Below are 23696 nucleotides of genomic sequence, written 5' to 3'. Positions count from 1 at the left end.
TCCATTCATGAAAGTGAAGATGAAAAATGACAATTTTATGGAACATTCCATTAAACATTATCCTCTGATTTTATCTGGCTTGCTTCATCATGGTAGTAGAGATATCACTAAAAAATACTGTTTAATAGAAAAAAAAAGTCTCTCAACTTCTGTGAGGAATCACGCACAATTCTCAACTTTCCTAAGGGTAAATATTGTAAGAAAAAATATATAATGCAAACGGCAGGATGAAAGTCAGAGTTTAAGAAACAAGTGCATTATAAAGATAACAAAATTGTAATAAATTTACTAGTAACGAAAATACAAAAGAAAGCCGTCCATGAAAATTAGTGTCCTAAAACACTTTATCCTATACATTAAGTACTGACACGTTAAATTTCATACATACCTGACTTGTGACTTGACGTAATTTTTTCTTTAAATCCTGTGCCTCATCTTCTAAATTAGTACGATAACGTGACGTGGCCTCCAGTGAAGCCTCTGACATAGATTGCTTTATTAGGGTATCAGCCAGTTCTTGTTGAAGTTGTCTCACAAGTGCCTAATAAGATACTCTGTCACTGATTTTGTAAATTACCTTATTATTAAGTTATGTTAATAATAGATAACTCCAACCTATGTACTTTGAAAACTATCACCAGAGACATCAATTTGTCTCCTTCTTGTATGTGCACCTTCCTGCTCACTGAATTTGGTTTAAGACACAGAAGGTGTTACCCTCCGGCCTTATCGCTATTAAGTTACTTAGACAATGGATTCAGTCCCACTATCCACTCCCCGCCCTTCCCGATCAATTTGCTGAGCTTGAGGACCTCCTCAAGTCTCAGAAAGAAATGGGTGTGTAGGTGGGACGAGTGGTGGGAACATCTTCCCTCTTCTCTACTGGAGGCTTCCATTAACTTCAGAGATCCTCACATATTCAATCCAGTGCTCAATAGATTCCTATCTCAGAATTAAAATGAGGTCATTCCCATTTTAATTCCTAGAATTAAAATGAGACCTTCAGGGCCTCCCTCTGCCTCCCGATAGCAGCCCCTATGACCCTGTCCCCCACCCTATTCCTGCTACTCATGAATCTGCCACCCCTCACTAGTCTGAAAATGGGAGTCCAATGCCAAATTAATAAGTCACAGAGAGCTACAATTCTCTTTGTATTGGACAGATTTATATCCAAATGATAGTAACTGAGCCTTGAAATGAGAATTATGAGCAAATTATTTGTAAAAATGTTCCAAGTAACTTATAAATAGAAGTGGGAAGATTAAATCAAGTATAGTTTTGCTAAAGCTCACTACTTTAATCCCAAATTATGATTTAATGAAAAGTAGATGCCTTTAAAGAGTTGAGAGGTCATAAGAATACATGGTTTGAGGCTGAACTATTTCCCAAATTAATTCAAATTGACATGAATAAAAATAAAATTATATGAACTAAAAAGTTATGACAAGCTACTGAAGGAAAAGTACTATGAGATATGGCATCGACACATCAGTTCATTTGGGAAATCTGGAATTGACTGTCAAGGTAATACACACAACTGAACCTTAATTTCAAAATAATTCATTTTAGATCTGAGCGTTTCATTTATCTGCTTCATCATGATACTAAAATGTGGTGACATAAAGATTAAAATTATTAGCTTAGCAGTAGAAGAGTAAATTACTAATACCTGTCTATACCCATTAACAATTTATAACTTAATCTCTTAAAATTTCATAGGTGACACAATGTCTCTACTCAAAATAAAGTACCTCTCACGTCTAATTCTTTATTTGCTGGATACAAGGTATGCTTTTAGGCTGATTTACAGTCTATAGATTTATAGTCTATATATTATTTCTATTCAACTAGATTCAACATTTAGCCATAATCAAAATCACTTTGAATTTTCTTTCAGGAAGTCTGAGAATTATTTCTCTTCTTGGATACTTACTTCTCTTTCTGTTTTCTCATTTTCATACTGATACATTCTCTCTTTTAAATGATTACGTTCATTGATTAACTCCTTGTTCCTTTCCTCCAGCATCAGACCTTGTTTTTCACTTTCAGCTTGAAGTTTTTTCACAATCTCCTGAAACTGGTCTTGGATGTTAATTACTGTCTTCTCTCTACTGTCGGCTTTGTTTTGCGCATCATCCAGTTGCTGTCTGAGCAATATGTTTTCACTCTGGAGTTGAGATAATCTCTCTTCTAAGGATTCCTGCTTTCCAATGTATTTATTCACTTTGCCTTGTTCGCTTTGATACATGTGTTCAAGTTCCTTCTTTTGACACTGTGCTTGGCTTAGGTCTCTCTGTACACGTTCTAACACCAAAGTCTTTTCTCTGAGAGCATCCCTCGTGTGATGGAACTTGGTTTTTAGGCTACTGAATTTACTTTCAGCTTGAGAAAGTTGCTGGGAAAGCATCTCATTGTTATCTTTCAGGTTAGACACATCAAAATTCATTTTGTCCTGCAAGCGTAACCACTCATCTCTTGCTCTCTGGAAGGCAAGTTCCAGGTCTCTTTTTGATGTCTGACTTTGATGGTGATCATGTATGGTAGCAGCCAGTTTAGAACGATAGGATTCCACTTCTGCTTCCAGTCTTTCTTTGCTTTGTTTTTCATTCTCCAGCTTAAAGTCTAGCATTGTATTCTCAGCTGTCAGAACATTAAGCTGTCCAGTGTATTGGAATATTGTCTTTGTTAATGTTTCCTCATTCAGTTTTATTGTCTTTTGAAGATCATCATTCTTTTCTTTTACAATTTCAATGTCCTCAACATATTTCTTTTCCTTTTCCTGGTTCTGACATTTTATTGTGTCGATTTCCAGTCTTAGCATGGCAACTTCATCCTGCAACATGTGGTTTTTATGTAACAGATCTTTTTCTTTTTCAGGACTATCGGACACCTAAGTGAAATAAAGGAGATTTTTAGCTAGTACTCAATAAATTGACATTTCATGATTTCCTCTGAAAGACTAACCTATATGTTGATACAATGAAAAGGCTGCAATAAGTGGATATCCAACTGGAAAAAATAAGGTTGGATACAAACCTCAGACTTCTTACAAGCAGAAATCTTCAAAAGTTCAAAAATTTAATTGAAGACAATGAACCCACGAAAGTAAAAAACAAACCACAGGAGAATTCTTAAGAAGCTCAGAATTGGAAAGGCCTTTCTCTAAATTATAACAAACCCAGAAGGCTTAAAATAAAAGATTAATAAATCTGACTACACTTAAAAATTGCATCTGATGTGATATATTTATACAGTGCAATACTACTCTGCCATAAAACAGAATGAAATAATGCCATTTGCAGCAACACGGATGGACCTAGAGACTATGATACTAAGCGAAGTAAGCCAGACAGAAAGACAAATATCATATGATATCGCTTATACATGGAATCTAAAAAAATGATACAAATAAACTTATTTACAAAACAGAAAGAGACTCACAGACGTAGAAAACAAACTTATGGTTACTGAAGGGGAAAGAGGGGGAGGGATTCATTAGGAGGTTGGGATTAATATATACACACTACTATATAAAAAACAGATAACCCACAATGACCTACTGTGTAGCACAGGGAACTACACTCAATATTTGGAAAAAGAATCTATAAAGGTATATATATATATATATATATATATATATATATATATATATATATATAACAGAATCACTGTGCTGTATACCTGAAAATAACACAGTATTGTAAATCAATTATACTTCAATAAAAAATAAAATAAAATACCACCTGCTAGCTTAAAAATAATTACATCTGCTATCTAACCTATACAGCTACCCCATAGTAAAAGCCTTAGCTCTGTATATATTTCAACAGATTAAATTTCCTAAAAAATTTTTTTCCTGAGAATATTCCATAAATATTCTATGTTTCTACTATTTATATAGTCCTGAGACTATTCCATAAATATTCTACATTTCTAATATTTTTATAGTCAGTTACAAGAATTACATCTACTGATAACTGTACTAAGCACTTCTACAAACATCAATTAACTCATTTAGCTATGACAATCCTGGAAATGAGGAAGTCAAAAATACAAGCAAGCTGCAGGCTTTTCTCCAGGTCTTTTGACTTTACTATGAGTCCTCTTACACCAAACCACAGCTAGTTCTCTAGTACAAACATATAAATATGCAATGAGCCTTATATTTCACTATGGTGCATACACTAGTGGTAAATCAGGTAAAATTTATAGAGATCTTAGAAAATCGTGAGATTATTCGCTGCTGCAATAACTTTTACTCTCTCTTCATAATGCTTAAAATAGTAAGGTAGGGGGAAATACAATGAACTGTTTCACTAAAAATAAAACACTTATCAATAAATTATCACTAAATAAATATTATGGCATATCTATCACTATTTTCAAAAGTTCCTTGTACTGAAATAGGACACTACCTGGAGCAAAGTGTTAATTTTCTCACAAGTAGAAGAATGACATCCAAAAGACGTTCTCTGAACTGGCTATACCTTTCCCCCTTACCATCAGTGGAAGGGATAAACTAACCTCTCTATTAATCTATCAAGGAAGTGAAATCACTGCCAAAAACCATAATGTTGCTTTGTTTGTTTGTTTTGGGATTTTCTCTTTTTTTTTTGGTAATTTTGTAAGTTTATTCTAAGGAAATATTTTTTTTTTAAGGGCTCAAAAAAGTTTTTACGGGCTTCCCTGGTGGTGCAGTGGTTTAGAGTCCACCTGCCGATGCAGGGGACACGGGTTCGTGCCCTGGTTCGGGAAGATTGCACATGCCGCAGAGTGGCTGGGCCCGTGAGCCATGGCCGCAGAGCCTGCGTGGCTGGAGCCTGTGCTCTGCAATGGGAGAGGCTACAACAGTGAGAGGCCCACGTACCGCAAAAAAAAAAAAAAAAATATTTTTACAACTAGTGTTGCAGCTTTTACGATACTGAAAAATTGTAAGTGATGTGAAAATGTCATTGATGGGGTACTGGTTAAAGAAATGACAGTGAAGCCAAGAACAGACTCTGATTTAGGCACTGAAAATGATGAGGTGCATAGTGATTGACATGTTCACTCCAAAGCAGAGGGCAAGAACGTATTCAGTGCTGAGATTTGGTCGGGTAGTGTTTTCGATGGTGGAGCACACATGGTGTTCCCTGCCTAAACCGCCATCAGGGTGCAGACTTTTCTAGATGGTAGCAATAGTTTTCAGATTATGAAAAGTTAATCAGTTCCTATGGAAAATATTAAAAGCTGCTCCTTGGATGAGGCTATTGTATGTCACTGCTTGACTGTTGCAGACAAATGGATTTAAATTAAAAATACTACTTGAATTAAATTTAATCAAATATAATTCAATTATGTTTGAACTAAAAATATTAAATATGCAATGGACGAGAAACGTCACCCCCCCCAAATATACTTAAATAGGTTTTAAATATCCTCTACACTGTCTGTGATGTATAGTATTGGTTTTTAAAATATATACATATACAGATACATACACACAAATATTTGAAAATGATTAAAGAAAATATCTCAGAATTCATTTCCTTATTAGTCATTTCTATCTCCTTTTGTTTGGCAAGGTGACTGGTCAGGATTCCATCTTGTAAAATTCTGGCATTCTGCTCTCGAGAAAGCTGCCTCTGAGCGTCATTTCGCTCTTCTACAACCTGGAGACACATTTCATGAGGTTTTTGGTCTCATACCATTAAAAAAAAAAAGTCAAAAGCTTAAGAGCAGAATTAAAAAAAAAACTGTTAAAAGGAAGTAGCCTTTTAAAATAAACACAAGGATATTTATCCCACATGAATAACTTAAGATTTTAATTTAAATGACTGCTAAACTTATCACAGAGCAAAAATACAGGGAGATATAGTATTGTGAAAGAAAATTTTTTTACAAAGCATTTAACTAGTTCCATCGCAGTCTCAAGGCAATTTACCCTGTAGTTTAACACAGAAAAGCCAAAATTAACACATGGATTGGAATTAAGAATATTACTTTTGAATGGACCAAAAATGCCAATCATTATGTTAATCATTAAGCTCAATTTACCTTCCATTCCTCCATTCAGAAAACATACACAGAGCATGTATTAGAAGCTAAGAATGGCAAGAAATTAATAGCTTAAGCTATAAATGTCATAGTTCATATTTAGGATGAGATAACACTTTTTATTTGTTTTAAACCTAAATAATATATATTAAATCAAAGCGATATTACAAATAATACTGAGGAAATACTGTTGGAAATTTGAAATTTTCACCAAAGATTAACTTACCTGATTCAGATTATTTCTCACAGTCCTCAGTTCCATGTCTAGTGCTCTGAGAGTGAGTTCAAGTTGTTGTTTCATTTCAACTTCTTTACTGTATTGCTCTTCTTTTCTTCTTAACTGCTCCCTAATTTTTTCATATAACCTGTCAGCATTTCTTCTCTTCTTCTTTTCTTGTTTTAGGGTGAATCTGCAGTTAAATATGCTTACCTTAAAATGTGTTTTGTTGGAAAATAAAAAGTTCATTTTATGATCTGGCTCTTCACCTGCTGATTTAGTATCCTAATGAAATTTCTGTTCTCCAGTTTTTTTTTCCTTTCTAGGTCCCATATTTTTAATTCCTCACTTCAATCTCTTCATAAAGATATATATACTTGAAAGGTAGCAATGAAAAAACATTCTGCCACTTAAGTAAGTTTTAGTCAAGAGTAACTCTGGTGAATAGTGTAGGAAAGAAATTTTGAAATTATTCAGTGAAGTTAGGCCGAAAATTACCGTTTTCCACACTGTCATAATTACTCCTCCTTTAGGACACATAATTTAGTTACTAGTTAAAAAGAGAAGCTGTTGTTTAGAAACAAGTTTATAAGTTCACTAGAAATAAAATTTCAACTTCATAAAATACTACAGGTACCCCTAAATGACTTACAGTGCCAGATAAAATCTGCAGATGCCTTTTACAGAACATATATCTTCAGACACTGTAATCCAAGACTAGGCTAGGGAGTCTAATATCTGTTGCCCCACACTTTTTATGTTTCTTCTTTTGCAACATTTTCAACTTGTTGATTATTATCTATTTAATAAATAATTTTAAATCCCGTAAGGCAGGATCCATATTAATTAATCAAATAGAGAGTATTTTGTGCTTTCAGCACAAACCTGTGAACTAATTTTATCTCTGTATGAAAGAGATATTGAATAAACTAATCAGTAATCACCTTCCATTTTTACCTCTTATTTCATCCATGCATATGTTAAGAATAAAACTACATAAATGTTTTTAAAAATTTTGTCTTGAGAAAAATGGCCATTTCATACTTCTGTGGGTGGGAGTGTAAAGAAATATAAACTTTCTGGAGAACAATTTAGAAACATGGATCAAAGACCTTTTTAAAAAGTTCTCATACTTTAACCAAATAACACAATATTAAAGAATTTATTCAAAATAAATAATCAGAAATGTAGAAATGAATTTATAGAAGAGACATTCCTTGTAGCATTAAATATAATGCAGAAAAATGAAAAATAACTGACATTCAATTTGCTAAAAAAATAATGACCATAATTCAAAAAGACACAAGCACCCCAATGTTCATTGCAGCACTATTTACAATAGCCAGGTCATGGAAGCAATGTAAATGCCCATCAACAGACGAATGGATAAAGAAGATGTGGCACATATATACAATGGAATATTACTCAGCCATAAAAAGGAACGAAATTGGGTCATTTGTTGAGACGTGGTTGGATCTAGGGACTGTCATACAGAGTGAAGTAAGTCAGAAAGAGAAAAACAAATATCGTATATTAACACATATATGTGGAATCTAGAAAAATGGTACAGGTGAACTGGTTTGCAAGGCAGAAATAGAGACACAGATGTAGAGAACAAACGTATAGACACCAAGGGGGGAAAGCAGGGGGCTGGGATGAACTTGGAGCTTGGGATTGACATGTATACACTAATATGTATAAAATGGATAACTAATAAGAACCTGCTGTATAAAAAAATAAAATTAAAAAAAAGAGAGATTACAAAAAAATGAGGCTTCGTATGGAGGACTTCTGTATGGCCATGAAAATGATGATTTGGAAATATATACATTAAATTATTAGTAGAAGTATCCACTGTTAAGAACTTGCTGTATTATTTCCAAGAATTTCACACTCCACAATACTAATGAAGTTTTCTCCCCTGTAAAATCCCAGCAGGTAAGTTAGCAATTATAAAACTTCCTGTAATATTAAAGTAAATACACATCTGTAGTATTACAGTAAATAAAAACAGTTCAAATATTTCTTTAAAACCAAGATGTTCAATACCTCAAGCTGCAGAGCTCTTGTTCCCATTCCACTTTTTGATGCTCTAACTGTGATTTCATTTCTTTTGTTTCTGATAGCTCCTTTTGTAGCCCAGTAACCTTACTTTCCATTTTTTTATTTTGTCCTGTAAGTAGTTCACAGTGATCTTTTTTAAGATCTATTAATCTTTCATATGAAAGAACTGCATCCCGAATTTTCAATAAGCTAACAGAATCTGCATTAGGAAGAAAACAAAGATAGAAATAAAATATATGAGTAATTTTTATGTATAAAGCACTGTGCATTTTCACCTTCACTCATCCATACATTGAACAAATACCTTTTTTTTTTTTTTTGGCCATGACGCACAGCATGCGGGACCTTAATTCCCTGACCAGGAATTCAAGTGGCTAAATATACAATGCCCCAAAGAGGTGGAGGAAAGAAACAGAAAAAAAATATTTGAAGAAAAGAATGGCCAACAACTTTCTAAACTTAATGAAAACTACAATCCCACAGATCCAGGAGGATCTGGCAAGGAGAGAAGAAGTGGAAGTAAACTATTTTGTAATATTCTTATCCTATATATGATGTGGTACAATATTACTTGAAGGTGGACTGTGATAACCCTAAGTAAAATACTGTAAACCCTAAAGCAACCACTAAAATTGTGAACAAAAGAGTTACAGTTAATAAACCAAAAAAACAAAAAAGAAATAAAACTACATCATAAAAATTACTTGATTAATCTAAAAGATGGCAGAAAAAGAAAAGGGCAACAAAGAACAGATGGGATAAACAGAAATCAAACAGCATAATGACAGATTCATACCTACTGTATCAATAATCACATTAAGTGAAAATGGTCTGAAAACCTCAATTAAAAAGCAGATTGTCAGGGACTTCACTGGTGGCGCAGTGGTCAGGAATCCACCTGCCAATGCAGGAGACACAGGTTTGAGCCCTGGTCCTCCCACACGTCATGGAACAACTAAACCCATGCGCCACAATGACTGAGCCCACATGCCACAATTACTGAAGCCCATGGGCCTACAGCCTGTGCTCCACAGCAAGAGAAGCCACCGCAATGAGAAGCCTGTGCACCACAATGAAGAGTAGCCTCCCTTTGCCGTAACTAGAGAAAACCTGTGCGCAGCAATGAAGACCCAACACAGCCAAAAATAAATACATAAATTAATTAATTAATTTTTAAGAAAAAGCAGATTGTCAGACTGGATCAAAAAGCAAGACCCAACTGTATGCCACCTATAAGAAATGCACTTTAAACATACGGACATAAATTTATAATAAGGTTAGAAATAAGATATACCACACTAACATGTGACAAAACAAAGCTAAGCTAGACTGGCTATATTAATACCAAACAAAGTAGACTTCAGAGTAAAAAAACATTATCAGCAATAAACAAGGTCATTTCATAATGAGGAGTGTCAATTAATAAAAAGCACAACAACCCTAAACGTTTATGTGCCTAGTAACTTCAAAATATACGAAGCAAAACTTGAGAGAACTGCAAAGAAAAATAGACAAATCCACAATTACAGTCTGAGATTTCAATACCCCTCAATGAATAAGTGATAGAAAGAGCAGGCAGAAAATCATCAAGGATACTGTAGACTTGAACACCACCATTCTTTTCAAGTAGCCATGGAACACTTACCAAAAGAAGACTATATTCTGAGTTATAAAGTAAAGGAGTAAGTCAAAAGGATTTAAGTCATACAAAGTATGTTCTCTGACCACAAAGCAATCAAACTGGAAATGAAGAACAAAAATATTTCTGGAAAATACTCCAATATTTGAAAACTAAATAACACACATCTAAATAATCCTTGGATTAAAGAGGTAATGAAAAGAGGAATTACAAAGTATTTTGAACTGAATAAAAATGAAAACATAATATATTACTATTTGTGGAATGCTGCTTACTTGCATGAAAATTTATAGCACTGGATGTCTATATTAGAAAAGAAGGTCTCAAATCAATGACCTTGGCTTCCAACATAAAAATCTAGAAAAAGAGAAAATTAGGGGACTTCCCTGATGGTTCAGTGGTTAAGGATCTGCCTTCCAATCCAGGGGACACGGGTTCGATCCCTGGTCGGGGGACTAAAACCCCACATGCCATGGGGCAACTAAGCCCGCCCACTGCAACGACTGAACACGCAAGCCACAACTAGAGAGCTGGCATGCCGCAACTACAGAGCCCACACACGCTGGAGCCCACACCCCATTTGGAGTGTCACAAATACTGGGCCCACACGCCACAACTAGAGAGAGAGGCCCACGCGCTGCAACAAAAGATCCCACATGCTGCAACTAAGACCTAACGCAGCCAAAAATAAAATAAATAAATAAATATTTTTTAAAAAAGAGCAAAGTAAACCCAAAGCAAGCAGAAGAAAGGAAATAAAAAAATCAAAGAAAAAATCAATGAGAAAAAACAAAACAAACAAAACAAAAAAGACATGGAAAAATCAATGAGGGACTCCCCTGGTGGCACAATGGTTAAGAATCCACCTGCCAATGCAAGGGACATGGGTTTGATCCCTGGTCCAGGAAGATGCCACATACCGCAGAGCAACTAAGCCTGTGTGCCAAAACTACTGAGCCTGCATTTTACCATCCGCAAGCCACAACTACTGAGCCCACGTGCCACAACTACTGAAGCCCATGTACCTAGAACCCATGTTCCACCACAAGAGAAGCCACAGCAATGAGAAGCCTGCACACTGAACGAAGAGTAGCCTCCACTTGCTGCAACTAGAGAAAGCCTGAGCACAGCAATGAAGACCCAACACAGCCTAAAATAAATAAATAAATAAATATGTTTTTAAAAAACCAGTGAAACCAAATATGTTCAGAAGATGAATAAAAGTGATAAACCTCTAGCCAGGCTGATAATGAAAAAAAAAAAAAAAGAGAGAGAAGGCACAAATTACCAATTTCACAGAAATGAGTAATGAGAAATTACTACAGATTCTATAGATATTAAAAGACTGACAGAGTAATATTATGAACATTATGTAAATAAATTTGACAACTCAGATGAAGTGGGTAAATTCCTTGAAAGAGGGAAAATACCAAAGCTCAATCAAGAAAGAACAAATAGGGCTTCCCTGGTGGCGCAAGGGTTGAGAGTCCACCTGCCGATGCAGGGGACACGGGTTCGTGCCCGGGTCCAGGAAGATCCCACATGCCATGGAGCGGCTGGGCCCATGAGACATGGCCGCTGAGCCTGCACGTCAGAGCCTATGCTCCACAATGGGAGAGGCCACAGCAGTGAGAGGCCTGCTTACAGAAAAAAAAAAAAAAAAAAAAAAGAAAAAAAGAAAGAACAAATAAACTAAATAGCCCTATATCTAAAAAAGAAACTAAAGTCCTACTTAAAGACCTTCCCACAAAGAAAATTCCAGGCCCAAATGGCTACACTGGTGAATTCTACCAAATATTACAACAGTATACACAAAAATATACATATAAATATACATATTTATACCATGGTCCTACCTTTACACTCCATGCCAAGTTGTTCTATTAGCAACATGGAATTCTTATAATTAGAGTAAAGCATCTGGCAATCCTCAAAAGCTGTTTCAGATGACTGAGTTAAGTCATCAAGGTCATCCATAGAATTAATTTGCTCTTTGACCTACAAATAAAAAATACTATTTCACAATGTCCCCAAAATACTTATAAAATATACTAAGTGTACAGAGGTGATAAATATCTCTTTATTAAAGCAAAAACACAGATACTTCTTAAAAGAACAGATTTTTATCAAAGGGATAATTTTATGAACAGTGTTTCTAAATTATTTTTTCAAAGTAAATGTTTCTACAACAAAGGAAGATTTTCTATTTTTCCACTATACCTTTCACAAAGTAATTTTTTACTACAGGATAATATTTTTTATAATTAATTTTTTACTCTACCTTGTTCTTCTCATTAGATGTTTCCTTTGTAGCCCTAGAAAAACAAACGATTCTTTTCAGGCAAATATTAAATACTTAAAATCCAAAGAATACCTAAACCTATTGTTTTTCACATAAAATCTTTGCATTGGTAATTAATTTTCTATAAAAGAGATTAAACAATAAATAGAAAGAGTAACATTAAAGGACAAAGAAAATACACCATAATAATATTAACAAAGCATTAAATTAGATTAAGCTGACAATCAAAGGAAAAGGAAAAACATAATGTTACTTGCATTATTTGATAGGAAGAAATATACCAGGGTTTTTTGTTATCGTCATTTTCAATAAAAACTAACTTTATGGCACTAAAACCTATTTGGAGAGTATTAAGTCCTTATATGAAAGAAACCCGTTTTTAATAATCATGATATTAGCTTTTTGAGGACTTACTATGTAATTGTTATGCATTATTATAAGCACCTTACATGTCTTAAAGGCATTTTAATCCTCACAACAATTCTGGGAGAGAGGTAATACATTAGGTCCTTTTTACACAGGAAGAAATGCAGCACAGAAAGGCTAAGTAAGTTGCCCAAGCCCATACAGCAGATCAGCAGCTGACCCAGAATTCAAACCCAGGAAATCTGGCTTCAACACTTGTGTTTCACAATATGATGAGAAGGTAATATTTATTTTTAAGTGTTTTTAAGTAATATGATAGCAAATGAATCTGTATTATCATTCCATGTCTAGTTATAACTATAAATAATAATTTCTGAATCTTACACATATTTTTCAAAAATAAAAAGACTTTAGACCCAGGCAATATAGGAATTCTATTTTCAATAAAGATTTGCTTTTGTAAAGAAATTCATCAACCCATTGATGAGGGTTTCATTCACCCATTCATTCATTCACCCATTCAGCTGTTTATTCATACATTCAACATATACTTAGCGCACAATACGTGTTAATGACACTTTTGGTATAGGAAGCATGACTTTTGTAATTTAGAACTTTATAATCCAAAAGTAATAATCTGTGATAGATTGTTAATAGTTTTTTTCCTATCAAATATAAACAAAATCTTACCCTTTTCCCTGGAATCTAAACCACTATGAAGTTAACATAACCTGTTTTAGAGTACCTTACAAAACCATAGCCACTCATGATGATACTGTCATCTAGAATTATCAAGGAATGATTAAATCCTTTTCAGTATGGCCTAAATGTTTGTAAATTTATGATTATATAATTTTTAAAAATCTATGTATGATAGAATAACTTTTAAGTACTCATCTGCATATTCAATTATATAAGAATATTACACTTCAAAATCAATGAACAAGCCCTTACCATAAAACTATACGTGAATAGAAGTATTATGTACAATTAGTTTACTATAATATTTTAAAGATAATGTAATACAATCAATAAGCTTTCTAATATTGGACATGCAAACAACATTAAACTGAATAAATGCATCCTCTACTGGCTCATTTCCAACAGCATACAAACATACTCTAAAAACGCCCATCTTAACATAAAAAGAGAAAGGAAACTCCCTTGAACTCCACATTCCTCTTCAGTTACCATCCAGTTCTCTATTGCCTTTCCCAGTAAATATTCCCTAAGGAGCCGTTTATATTTATTCACTACAGTCCAGCTTCCATGGGGAATATTTATTGAAACTACTTCTGGTCAAAGCCACTCATCCTCATCTTAACCTTTCAGCAGCGTTCATCTGGTATAGTTGAGAATACTCCTGTCATGACCTGTACACTATATTATGCTGTTCTATTTCCAGAAAAAGTATTCAGTGCTAATATTTCTTGACCTAAAAGAATTTGTAGATTTTACCTGCCATCATCCTGATCTACTCCACTTAAACTGCTGTCATCCTTCATGTGTAGCAGACCACCACTCAGTGAATCAGCCTTCTCAAACATTGGTGTAATCACACATTCTTTTGTTGTCCATTTTTCATTTTCCTTTTTCTTTACTTCCTTCATGTGCACGCCAGGACCGCTACTTTAAAAAATCCATTAAAAAGCCAATGTTTTCTAATAATTCTACTGATAAAGAATAAAAAACCAATTTTTGTAAAATTCCAACTCTTACCCATCATAAGTCATTTATTAGTTCACAAAACAGTTATGAAGTACCAACCATATGCAAGCAAATACAAATCCTTGCTTCAAAGACACATACACAATTATGATACAATGTGATATGTAAGAGTTGACACATGAAAGTTATAAGTGAACATAGGAAAGCTTTACAGAAGAGGTTAAATAAACAGAGGAGGTCATGAGGAAAAGAAAATGGAGAAAATCATTCTACTTGGTGATTAGAATGTGAGCACAAAGTTTAGACACATGGAGTCTAGGTGTTTCTGAGAAACTTGGAAGGAAAAGTACAAAATACATGGAAGGAAGCAGAGAGATGAGTCTGGAAAGACATTCTGAAGAACCTCAAGTGCTACAATGAAAAGCTGGAGTTCACTGCCTAAAAGCAATGACTCTTAGACATGGGAGTAATAATTAGATTTCTACTCTATTTTTTTGTTTTGTTTTGATATATAATAATGTTTAATTTGCATGATTTTTAAAAATAACATGAGGTACATAAAACACGAAAGAAGAACTCAAGGAAATATCTTGGGGGGAAAATTTACTTTTAAACACCCACATGTTGGGGTCATGTCAGCATCAGGGCTGAAAAATAGGTACCTCATAGTATCCCTCCACCACCAGCAACAATTTGGCATCTATCCACAGACAAAAGGGGCTTTGTGGCAGTTGCAGGATCCAGCACCATAAACCAAGGGACCTGGGAAGAGTCCTGCCCACCCAAGTGGTAACAGACATACAGACCACAGCCCAGCTGTGGACCCTGCATGGCCCATGAACTGGCTCCAGCCACTCTTAGCAACGTCCAGGGAACCCCTGGAAAACACTGTCTTAGACAATCACCCACAGACGAGAGAGCCTTTGTGGAAATCCAGGTTTCCAGCAGAGAAGTGCCAGCATACCACTGGAACAAAAAAATGCAAGTTGGGATACATTGGAGAGGGCAGTTATTAAAGACTGGAAGAGGTGACTGCTACTTCAAATTCAAAGACAGCAATGCAAAACTTCAAGTAACATAAAAAAAATCAAGAAAACATGACACTACCAAAAGATCACAATAATTTTCCACTAGCAAATCCCAAAGACATGGAGATCTGCAATCTACCTGATAGAGAATTCAAAATAGTAGTTTTAAGGAAACTCAGTGAGCTACAAGAAAACACAGAAAGACAACCCAATAAAATCAGGAAAGTAATACACAAACAAGATGAGGAGTTTAACAAAGAGATAGAAATAATAAAAAATAACCAAATGGAAGTTTTGGAGCTGAAGAATACAATGAATGAAAGGAAAAATGCAATAAAGAGCACTGACAGCAGAATGGATCAAACAGAAGAAAGAATCTGTGAGTTAAGAGACAGGAGCTTTGAAATTATCCAATCAGAGGAGAATAAAGAAAAAAAGAATGAAAAAGTGGGAAGAAAGCCTACATGAATTACCAGATACCATCAAAAGAAATAATTCATAAATCATGGCAGTTCCAGAAAGAGAAGATAGGGAGAAGGTGGCAGAAGCTTATTTAAAGAAAAAATGGTTGAGAACTTCCTAAACCTGGAGAGAGATTTGGATATCCAAGTTCCTAAAGCACATAGGTCACCAAGCAAACTCAACTTAAAGAAATCCTCGCCAGGAGACATTATAACAAAACTGTCAAAAATCAAAGACAAAGAGAGAGTCTTAAAAGCAGCAAAAGTAAAGAGGCTTGTAAATTATAAGGGAACCCCCATAAGTCTATCAATGGATTTCAAGAGAGTAGGACGACATATTCAAAGTGCTAAAAGAAAAAACCTGCCAACCAAGAATACTCTATCCAGAAAAGTTGTCTTTCAGAAATGAAGGAGAGATAAAGGCTTTCCCAAACAAAGCAAAGCTGAGGGAGGTCATCACCACTAGACCTGCCTCACAAGAAATGCTGAAAGGAGTCTTCAAGCTGAAATCAAAGGACGCTAATTAGTAACATAAAATATATTTAAATATACAACACACTGGTAAAGGTAAGTATACAGTCAAATCCAGAATACTCTAATACTGTAATACAGTGGTGTGTTAACCAATTAACTCTAGTATTAAGGCTAAAGGACAAGAGTATTAGAAATAACTATAACCCTAGAAAAATATAAAATTTGTTAATCATGAACAGTAGCTCAAATGAGAACTTGTTTTATAGGAAAATAACAATTATCTATTGTTAAATACTGACATAGGCTTACCTATCAGAATCTTCATTCTCCATGGTAGGAAACTGTTGGTTATTAGTTTTTCTGCTCTTTCTCTGTTGAATTAATCCACTATCATCAGCATCATATATGTTTTCTGATACTTCCATTTCACTACTTTTGTGCTTCTTCTTTGCTTCTTCAACCTTTAATGAAAGTTTGACACTACATATAATTGTTATTACCTTATTCATTATAAAGACCTTTTCATTGTCATTAATTACTTGACTCAGAGTTTGCCCCGGCTTTAAGCAATAAAAATAGTTTTGTGCTTACTTTAATTTTTTTAATTACAAGTCATTGAAATTTTTGTAAAGTCTGCTTCTTTCTGTTTGAGGAAAAGAAATAAAATTTTAAAAATTTCAAAAAGGGCTTTCTTAATGTGGTGCAGCTATTCACATCCACTCTTCCCTGTCTGATGGCAGAGACAGAGAAATAAAGAGACAAAGACACAAAATTTGTCCTCTTTGGTCTTTACCACCTGGATTTTGCATTAAACAGCCAAATTTAGAGGACGGGACACCTTGGTGCTTCAGTAACAAAAAGGAAACATCCTTCTTTCTGCACTGAAGCTATTCTTCCCCCACTGCCTTTTACAATTCTTTTTTCATTTGGATCCTGGGAATATCAAAAAAGTGATGGTGTTCACTAAAATATATGAACCAAAGTTTACCAAAAAACAGGAGTAGAGTGAAATTGATGAATTGCTAGTTAGTGTGGAATTCTGGAAAATGAGTAATGCCTCCCAATTTCACATTCAATAACCATGAAATTTTAGAGCTAAAGGGTATAGAAGTAATTATCTACTTTAGCCCCACTATTTACCAATAATGGGAATAAAACCAAGAAAGGTTCAATGATTATTCCAAAGCCCCTAAAGTGGCATTTCCTATCATTTCATGGCACCAAAAGAGATGATACAATTCTGTAACCCTGAATCTGATAAATTACCAAATGAATTCATCAGATTAATCAGATAAGTTAAAAGTGTGACTTTGGCAAAGTAATTTAATGCCTCAGTTGGGGGTAGGGCTCATCTGTTTTTCTTTTAAAGGAGAATATCTACAGATTTTTGTCTATCTTTAAAACTCAGTCAATGCACCTCTTACACAAAAGAGCAAACAAACAAATTTAAAAATCTATTAATGGAAGGAAAAAAAACCTCACTGCACGTCAAAACTCAGTTTTCTCCTTTGGAGATAAATACTGAATTTGTTTGGCTGAGGGTTTATACTACCTATATGATAAAATCATACATGTCAAAACTTACCACATTTTATTAAACAACATAATGTAAAGGTCTGACTCAACAGAAACATCTGAGAGTGGTGATTAAAGAATATGTGGGAGTACATGTATTTGTTATTAAAAATATCTTGAAGTGGCCATGCTGGAATTCTAAGTGCCAAGCGATTGAGTAAAGCAGAGAAGATCGCATCCACTAAAGCACAATAAAGAGATTAGTTTACCAGGAATACGTGTTTATGTCCCTTCTTTCAGTCACTGCTTCCTTCCCATACTATAGAGTGTAATTTATATTTAAAACCCAATAGATTAAAAAGAAACCCCCAAACCCTAGCTTATTATATTTCTTAAGCAATTTCCTTTGTGGAAATTCTGGCTCAGAAAGTCACACGGTATGTAGCTAAATTAGTTTCCCAGTTCATATGAAAGACTGACAGAGAGAGACTTCGGTTGATTAAGGAACAAAAGCCATGAAAATAGTTTCCTATTATTTAGATGGCAGAAGTAATCTATTTCTACACAATTACCTATTTAGCTGACCCCATTTTATTACTAAGTGGAAAATCAGAATGGATCAGAGATCATTGATAAAGAGAAAGAACAAAGTAGCAGCAAATGAAACTCTACCTCTTTTTGAAGTTGAATTTTCTGTTGTCTGAAAGCCAGGAACTCTACTTGTAACATGGCTATCTCATTCTTAAGCCTTTGCATATCTTGCTGTAATTCTTCATTTAGATACACTTTGGATCTTCTGTTAGTATTCAGTGGAGAAGAACTCCCATTTTCTAATTCAGGTTGCATGCTTTTATAGTTATTAGCACTGCAATTATCTGCAAGCAATGGCTTCTGGAACCAGTCTTGTATTGGTTTGGTTTTCTTACAAGTATTTGTAACAGCAGAAATATCACGACTTTTTATTTGAATCATGTGTTTCATTTCATTGGAGCAGGCAAGCCATAAATCAAAAAGTCTTTTGGGATCACTAGACTGAGGTATACATCCGATGTCTAATTTCCAATTAGTGGTATTTTGGTTCATATTTTGTAACATTTGCATATCAAACTCTTGGTCTTCTTGCATTTCAAATGTAACTACTGGGTCCCTTACTTTTTTATTTTCTGTATCATTATAAAAACTCTCCTCATTTTTGTTAAAAACATGTTCAGTGTCTGGTTTATCACTTTCATAGTCTAATTTAATTTCAGTTAAATAAAGCTGTGAAGATGATGGACAAGAATGTCCCCAAGACCCAGAGGTTAAATAAGATGGAAAAACATTTTCAAGACTGGGTTCTTTTTGTTCAGGAAATGCTTGGAATGCTAGAGAGACAGATACTCCAAATGAAACTTTTGCCTCACAGTCAGGTATATTATTTGTCAAATTAGAAGGTATTTCCTTTATGTTTGCTCCTTCTTTAGGGTCATCATGTAGTGGCTCTTCCTCAGGACAAACAGTAATTTTGTATTTTTCAAAAGTTCCACCAAACTTCCACTTTAACTTATTTGTGATGTGTTTGAAGTTATTTTTCCACCCTAATTTGCCTTGTTTGATCCACATTTCCTCATGCTTTTGTATACAAGGAAGTCCTAAACATACAGATATGTCCTCTCTATCACATTCCTTATTCATTTCTGGTTCTTGAGTCATTTTTTGCAGATGCAAAAGCGGAAGATCAATTGGCTTGATTTGATTTTCACATGTCTTTTCTGTCAGGGTACATGTTTGTAAAATAACTTTATCCTTAAGTAATCAAGGACAGACAAAGAAAAATTAGAAAATAATTAAACTTTAACCATTAAACTTCTTAATCTATGTTTAGCTACTCACAAATCACTGGATTACAACTAAGAAGTGAAAAATAACTTGCCTTAGCCTGAAACCGGAGAAAAACATGAACTCACAGACCCAATTTTGTCACTGTTTGTTTGAACTAAATAATTCATATATGTTAAATCTACCAAAAATGAATTAGGAGATGATTTTTAATGTTACAAAGCCTTCCTTACTTAAAAATATTTCACCTCACCGTACCTTAAAAAGTCCCTATGTGCACGTAAGCATTTTTTTTTTAAGGACTAGTAACTGGAGAATAGACAAACCTTGAATTACTGGGAGCCAAAATCAATTAACACCAATCAGAAAGAGGAACAAATTCCTAAATTTTAATGCAAATTATATACTATGATAGTATTATACGTTGATATAATACCTGCTTTCATTCAGTTATATTATATTCTAATATCCACTAATGAAAGTGGATAAAACATTGTTTAATATTATTTACTGGTTTCCTACCCTGAAATGAAATAAATTAGAAAGTTATTGTCTGTAGCCTAACAACAAAGGTCCAATTCTGGAAGGTCTGCTTCCTTAATAGGCAATTGGGTTGATTGTATGACCCCTTCTCTCCCTGAATGGAGATCCTTAGGTTGATTACATAGAGGTCACAAGACAGAATAAATTTTTAATCTTGGCATTAGTGACTGGCAACTTGAAACTACAAATTTTGAACAGCTGGGAATGATTTCTCCTTCCATGAATCTAACTCACGGACCATCACTGATATACTGTTCATAATTTCAACTGCTTAATCATACGATTCAGTATTTGATTATCACCTTCTTTATCATGTAAGGAAGAAGCAAACAATATTCAGGAAATTTTTTTGCCTCAATTCCAAGGAAAAGTTTAACTATAAATTATAACAGATTCTAACAATATTTTAAGCTTTGTAATTAAAGCACTATAAAAACTAACTATTAAATTATTATCTATCAATTCTAAGAGGTTAATTTTGAAAGGTAATTTCACTTGAACTCTGTTATGTTGTTAAAGCATAGAAAACAATATTGAGCCAGAAATTTACATTTACATTTTTACATACCTGTGAGTGGTTATTTTCACTTCCATCAAGCCTTTCTTGTGCTTCCTCCGATGTTATTTCTAAGTCTAGCTCTGCTGACAAATCTATATGTTTAGTTAAAATTAACTACTTAGAACAGTTAGATAAAAGACATAATCTTTATAAAAATAGATTTAAAAAATTTTATCAAATGACAATTTAAATTAAGCTTAATCTTTAGCTGAATATTTACTTCTTTAAGAAATACTTCTAATTACCTAAAACTCCAACAAACCATCTGGGAAATACCAGATGTCACCAGCTTACAGGCACACAAACATCTCAAAGATTCATTGACAAATTCATCCACCAAACATCAATGAACAGAACAATCAAAAACCAAACAAAGGGTTTCCCTGGTGGCGCAGTGGTTGAGAGTCCGCCTGCCGATGCAGGGGACACGGGTTCGTGCCCTAGTCCGGGAAGATCCCACATGCCGCAGAGCTGCTGGGACCGTGAGCCATGGCCGCTAGGCCTGTGCCTCTGGAGCCTGTGCTCCGCAGTGGGAGAGGCCACAACAGTGAGAGGCCCGCATACCGCAAAACAAACAAACAAACAAACAAAATTTAAAAATACAGGACAAACATAGAAAGTCACAATATACTCTGTTCTCTACTTCATAATAGTACCTATTTAACAATACACCAAGCTTCAACTGCAACGTTATTCATGGTTTCCAAAATTACTGTTACTTTTCATGCTTTTATCAGTTCCTTAATCTGAAATGTTTTCCTCTACTCTTCTGACAAAGTTCTTTTCATCTTTTAAGACTCAGCGTGCTTTGTGAAGTCCTCCTTGATTACAGCTCTCTTTCCCCAAATAGGTATCTCTTTCCTAGTAGCTACCTTAGTACTTTATAGATTTTTCTAGTGTATCTTCATCACCTGAACTGTAAATTATTTCTTCACATCTATCCTCTTTGCTTCTAGACTGTAGAGGACAATCTCTTGAAATCATCTTTGTATAAACAGTCTTTATTTTACTCAATAATTATTTATTGAGTTCCTGCTCAGTACTAAACATGGAGTTTAAAGAAGAATGTAGATAAAAGGTGTCAGGGATGGCTTTTCTAGAGATAATGCCTGAGCTGAGACTTACACAGTGAGGTCAGTCAGATTCAAGGGAATAGAGGGCAGGAAAGGGAGAGAGCATGGAAAGCTGTAGCAAGACAGGCAGAGAAGCATACATAAAACAGGATGAATACTTGTCTAAAATACAGGGATAGATGAGAGAGCATCACCAGCAGTTCAGAATTCCAGAGCAAAGGACAGACAGAAAGGGCTAGAGAGGGAGAGTCAGGTAGAAGTTAGATTACGAAAGCCTCGTGTCATTCTAAGATGGCTGGACATTAATATGCTTTAAAGAGTGGTTCACGATCACTGGTGCATTTGAGATAGATCACTCTAAATGCTGCGGGAGGGATGAATTTGAAGGCCATACAAATAAATAGAGGGAGAAGAATTTGATGGCATTATAATGCAAAAAAAAAGGTGATGCAGGCCTACACTGAGGGACTGTTTCCAGAAATATTTAGGATATAAAATTACCAGGACCCAGCATAGAATAAATCTTTATTAAATAAATAAATGCACGAATCCTGGGCCCCTCAAGAACTAGACTCTGCTTATTACTTTATAAAAGGTATCAACTGAGAAGAGAAATGATCTGCATGAACTGTTTTAAGTTGCTTGTATTTAGTTTCCAGTTTTCCTGTTTCACATCTTCCTGTGTTGAGGGGGCTCGTGTAGGTGTTTCATTTGAATTTGTGCTTCTTGGACCTACCAAGCTCATGGAGAAATGAGAGCAAACAAGTCACTTGTATAGATAAAAAAAACTTTGAGTTTATAGCTTGTAGTCACTACTCTAGGAAATAACTGAGAATCTTTTGTAAATGTAACATTAATTCTACAGGTAAGGAAAGACAAGAAGATAAAACTATAGGACTGGAAAAAGAAAACAGTGTATGATTTATTACTATAGCCCTGATCATATGACTGATTAACGGCACTAAATTAATTGGTATTTATGTAGAACATATATTGGATGTGGTTAATCAATAGACTGGGCATCCTAGTAGAATTAGAATTGATTTTCCTTACACTATCTTTAAATGATCAGCACTCCTTAAAACCAATATCCCTTGTGAACTATTAATTCATTAAAAATAATAAGTTGGTATACTATGTGGACACAGCTAAGAAGGAGGGACTATGTAGCAATCCCCAATGACTCCCATTACTGCTGGGAAAGCCAATTCTAAAATATATAAACTCATACAAAATACAAGAAATAGTTTAGTATTTGGTTTTGGAGGTGCTTTTTTCGTTACATTGAATATAGTTATAACTAATACTAATGAATTCAGAGCTAAACAAAAATAAAGCTAAGAAACTACATTTTGAGAAGGGAATCTTGAAATGTCTGCCTAGGTTTCCCAACTAGTCCCAAAGTTCTAAATATAATCTTGCTACCCACTCTCAGGTGTATCCTAAATACTAGCCTAATGAACCTATTCTCTCTCCTAATTCCCTTTGTTATTTATTATGTTGCTTTCGTCAGAGGAAGAATGCAAACGTCTTGCTAAAAGACGTTTCGCTGCAGGTTGAATAAAAGGAGTAAACACAAAGCAGATTTTGCCACAAAATGATTTTGGAAACATCAGGATTATGGTGAAGCCATGCCGAGGTGGCCTACGGTTGAGTGCTCTGTGCTTATTTATTACATTGTTTGCTTTCTCTGTTTTCTGGCAGTTGTGACTCACACAGGTCACGGAGCGTGTAATCCCCTAACAGAAACAACACTCCGATATTAATCTTTTCTTTATCTGTTAAGGTCATCTGTCCAAATTCTGTGGATGCTGACTGATTTTTGGTCATTGATTGTGACACAAATGGATATTTATCATCAACTTTCAAATGCCCAGCTCTTTGACAAGTCTCATTATTGAGCGACAAACTAGCAGAATCCCAACCTGAAAAA

General features: G+C 34.6%; 1 protein-coding gene across 1 annotated transcript in view; it reads right to left on the bottom strand.

Moving 5' to 3' along the window:
* Positions 1-364: 364 nt before the first annotated feature.
* Positions 365-23696, bottom strand: part of LOC309797558 (ankyrin repeat domain-containing protein 26-like) — a gene marked incomplete at its 3' end in the record, with an annotated part of 115644 nt that continues 92312 nt past the window's right edge. The window contains exons 27-35 of the mRNA XM_082646052.1: positions 20700-20782; positions 16565-16716; positions 14083-14250; positions 12238-12271; positions 11813-11954; positions 8303-8516; positions 6263-6446; positions 1934-2890; positions 365-541 (exon numbers count right to left, since the gene is read on the bottom strand). Coding sequence (XP_082502178.1) covers positions 365-541; positions 1934-2890; positions 6263-6446; positions 8303-8516; positions 11813-11954; positions 12238-12271; positions 14083-14250; positions 16565-16716; positions 20700-20782 — 2111 coding nt within the window. The remainder of the gene's footprint in view (positions 542-1933; positions 2891-6262; positions 6447-8302; positions 8517-11812; positions 11955-12237; positions 12272-14082; positions 14251-16564; positions 16717-20699; positions 20783-23696) is intronic.

The sequence above is a fragment of the Mesoplodon mirus genome (genome assembly GCF_964341445.2).
Source record: "Mesoplodon mirus genome assembly, contig: HAP1_SCAFFOLD_717, whole genome shotgun sequence".
Taxonomy (NCBI): domain Eukaryota; kingdom Metazoa; phylum Chordata; class Mammalia; order Artiodactyla; family Ziphiidae; genus Mesoplodon; species Mesoplodon mirus.
The sequence above is the reverse complement of the archived record's forward strand: the minus strand, read 5'-3'. Positions and strand labels throughout refer to the sequence as shown.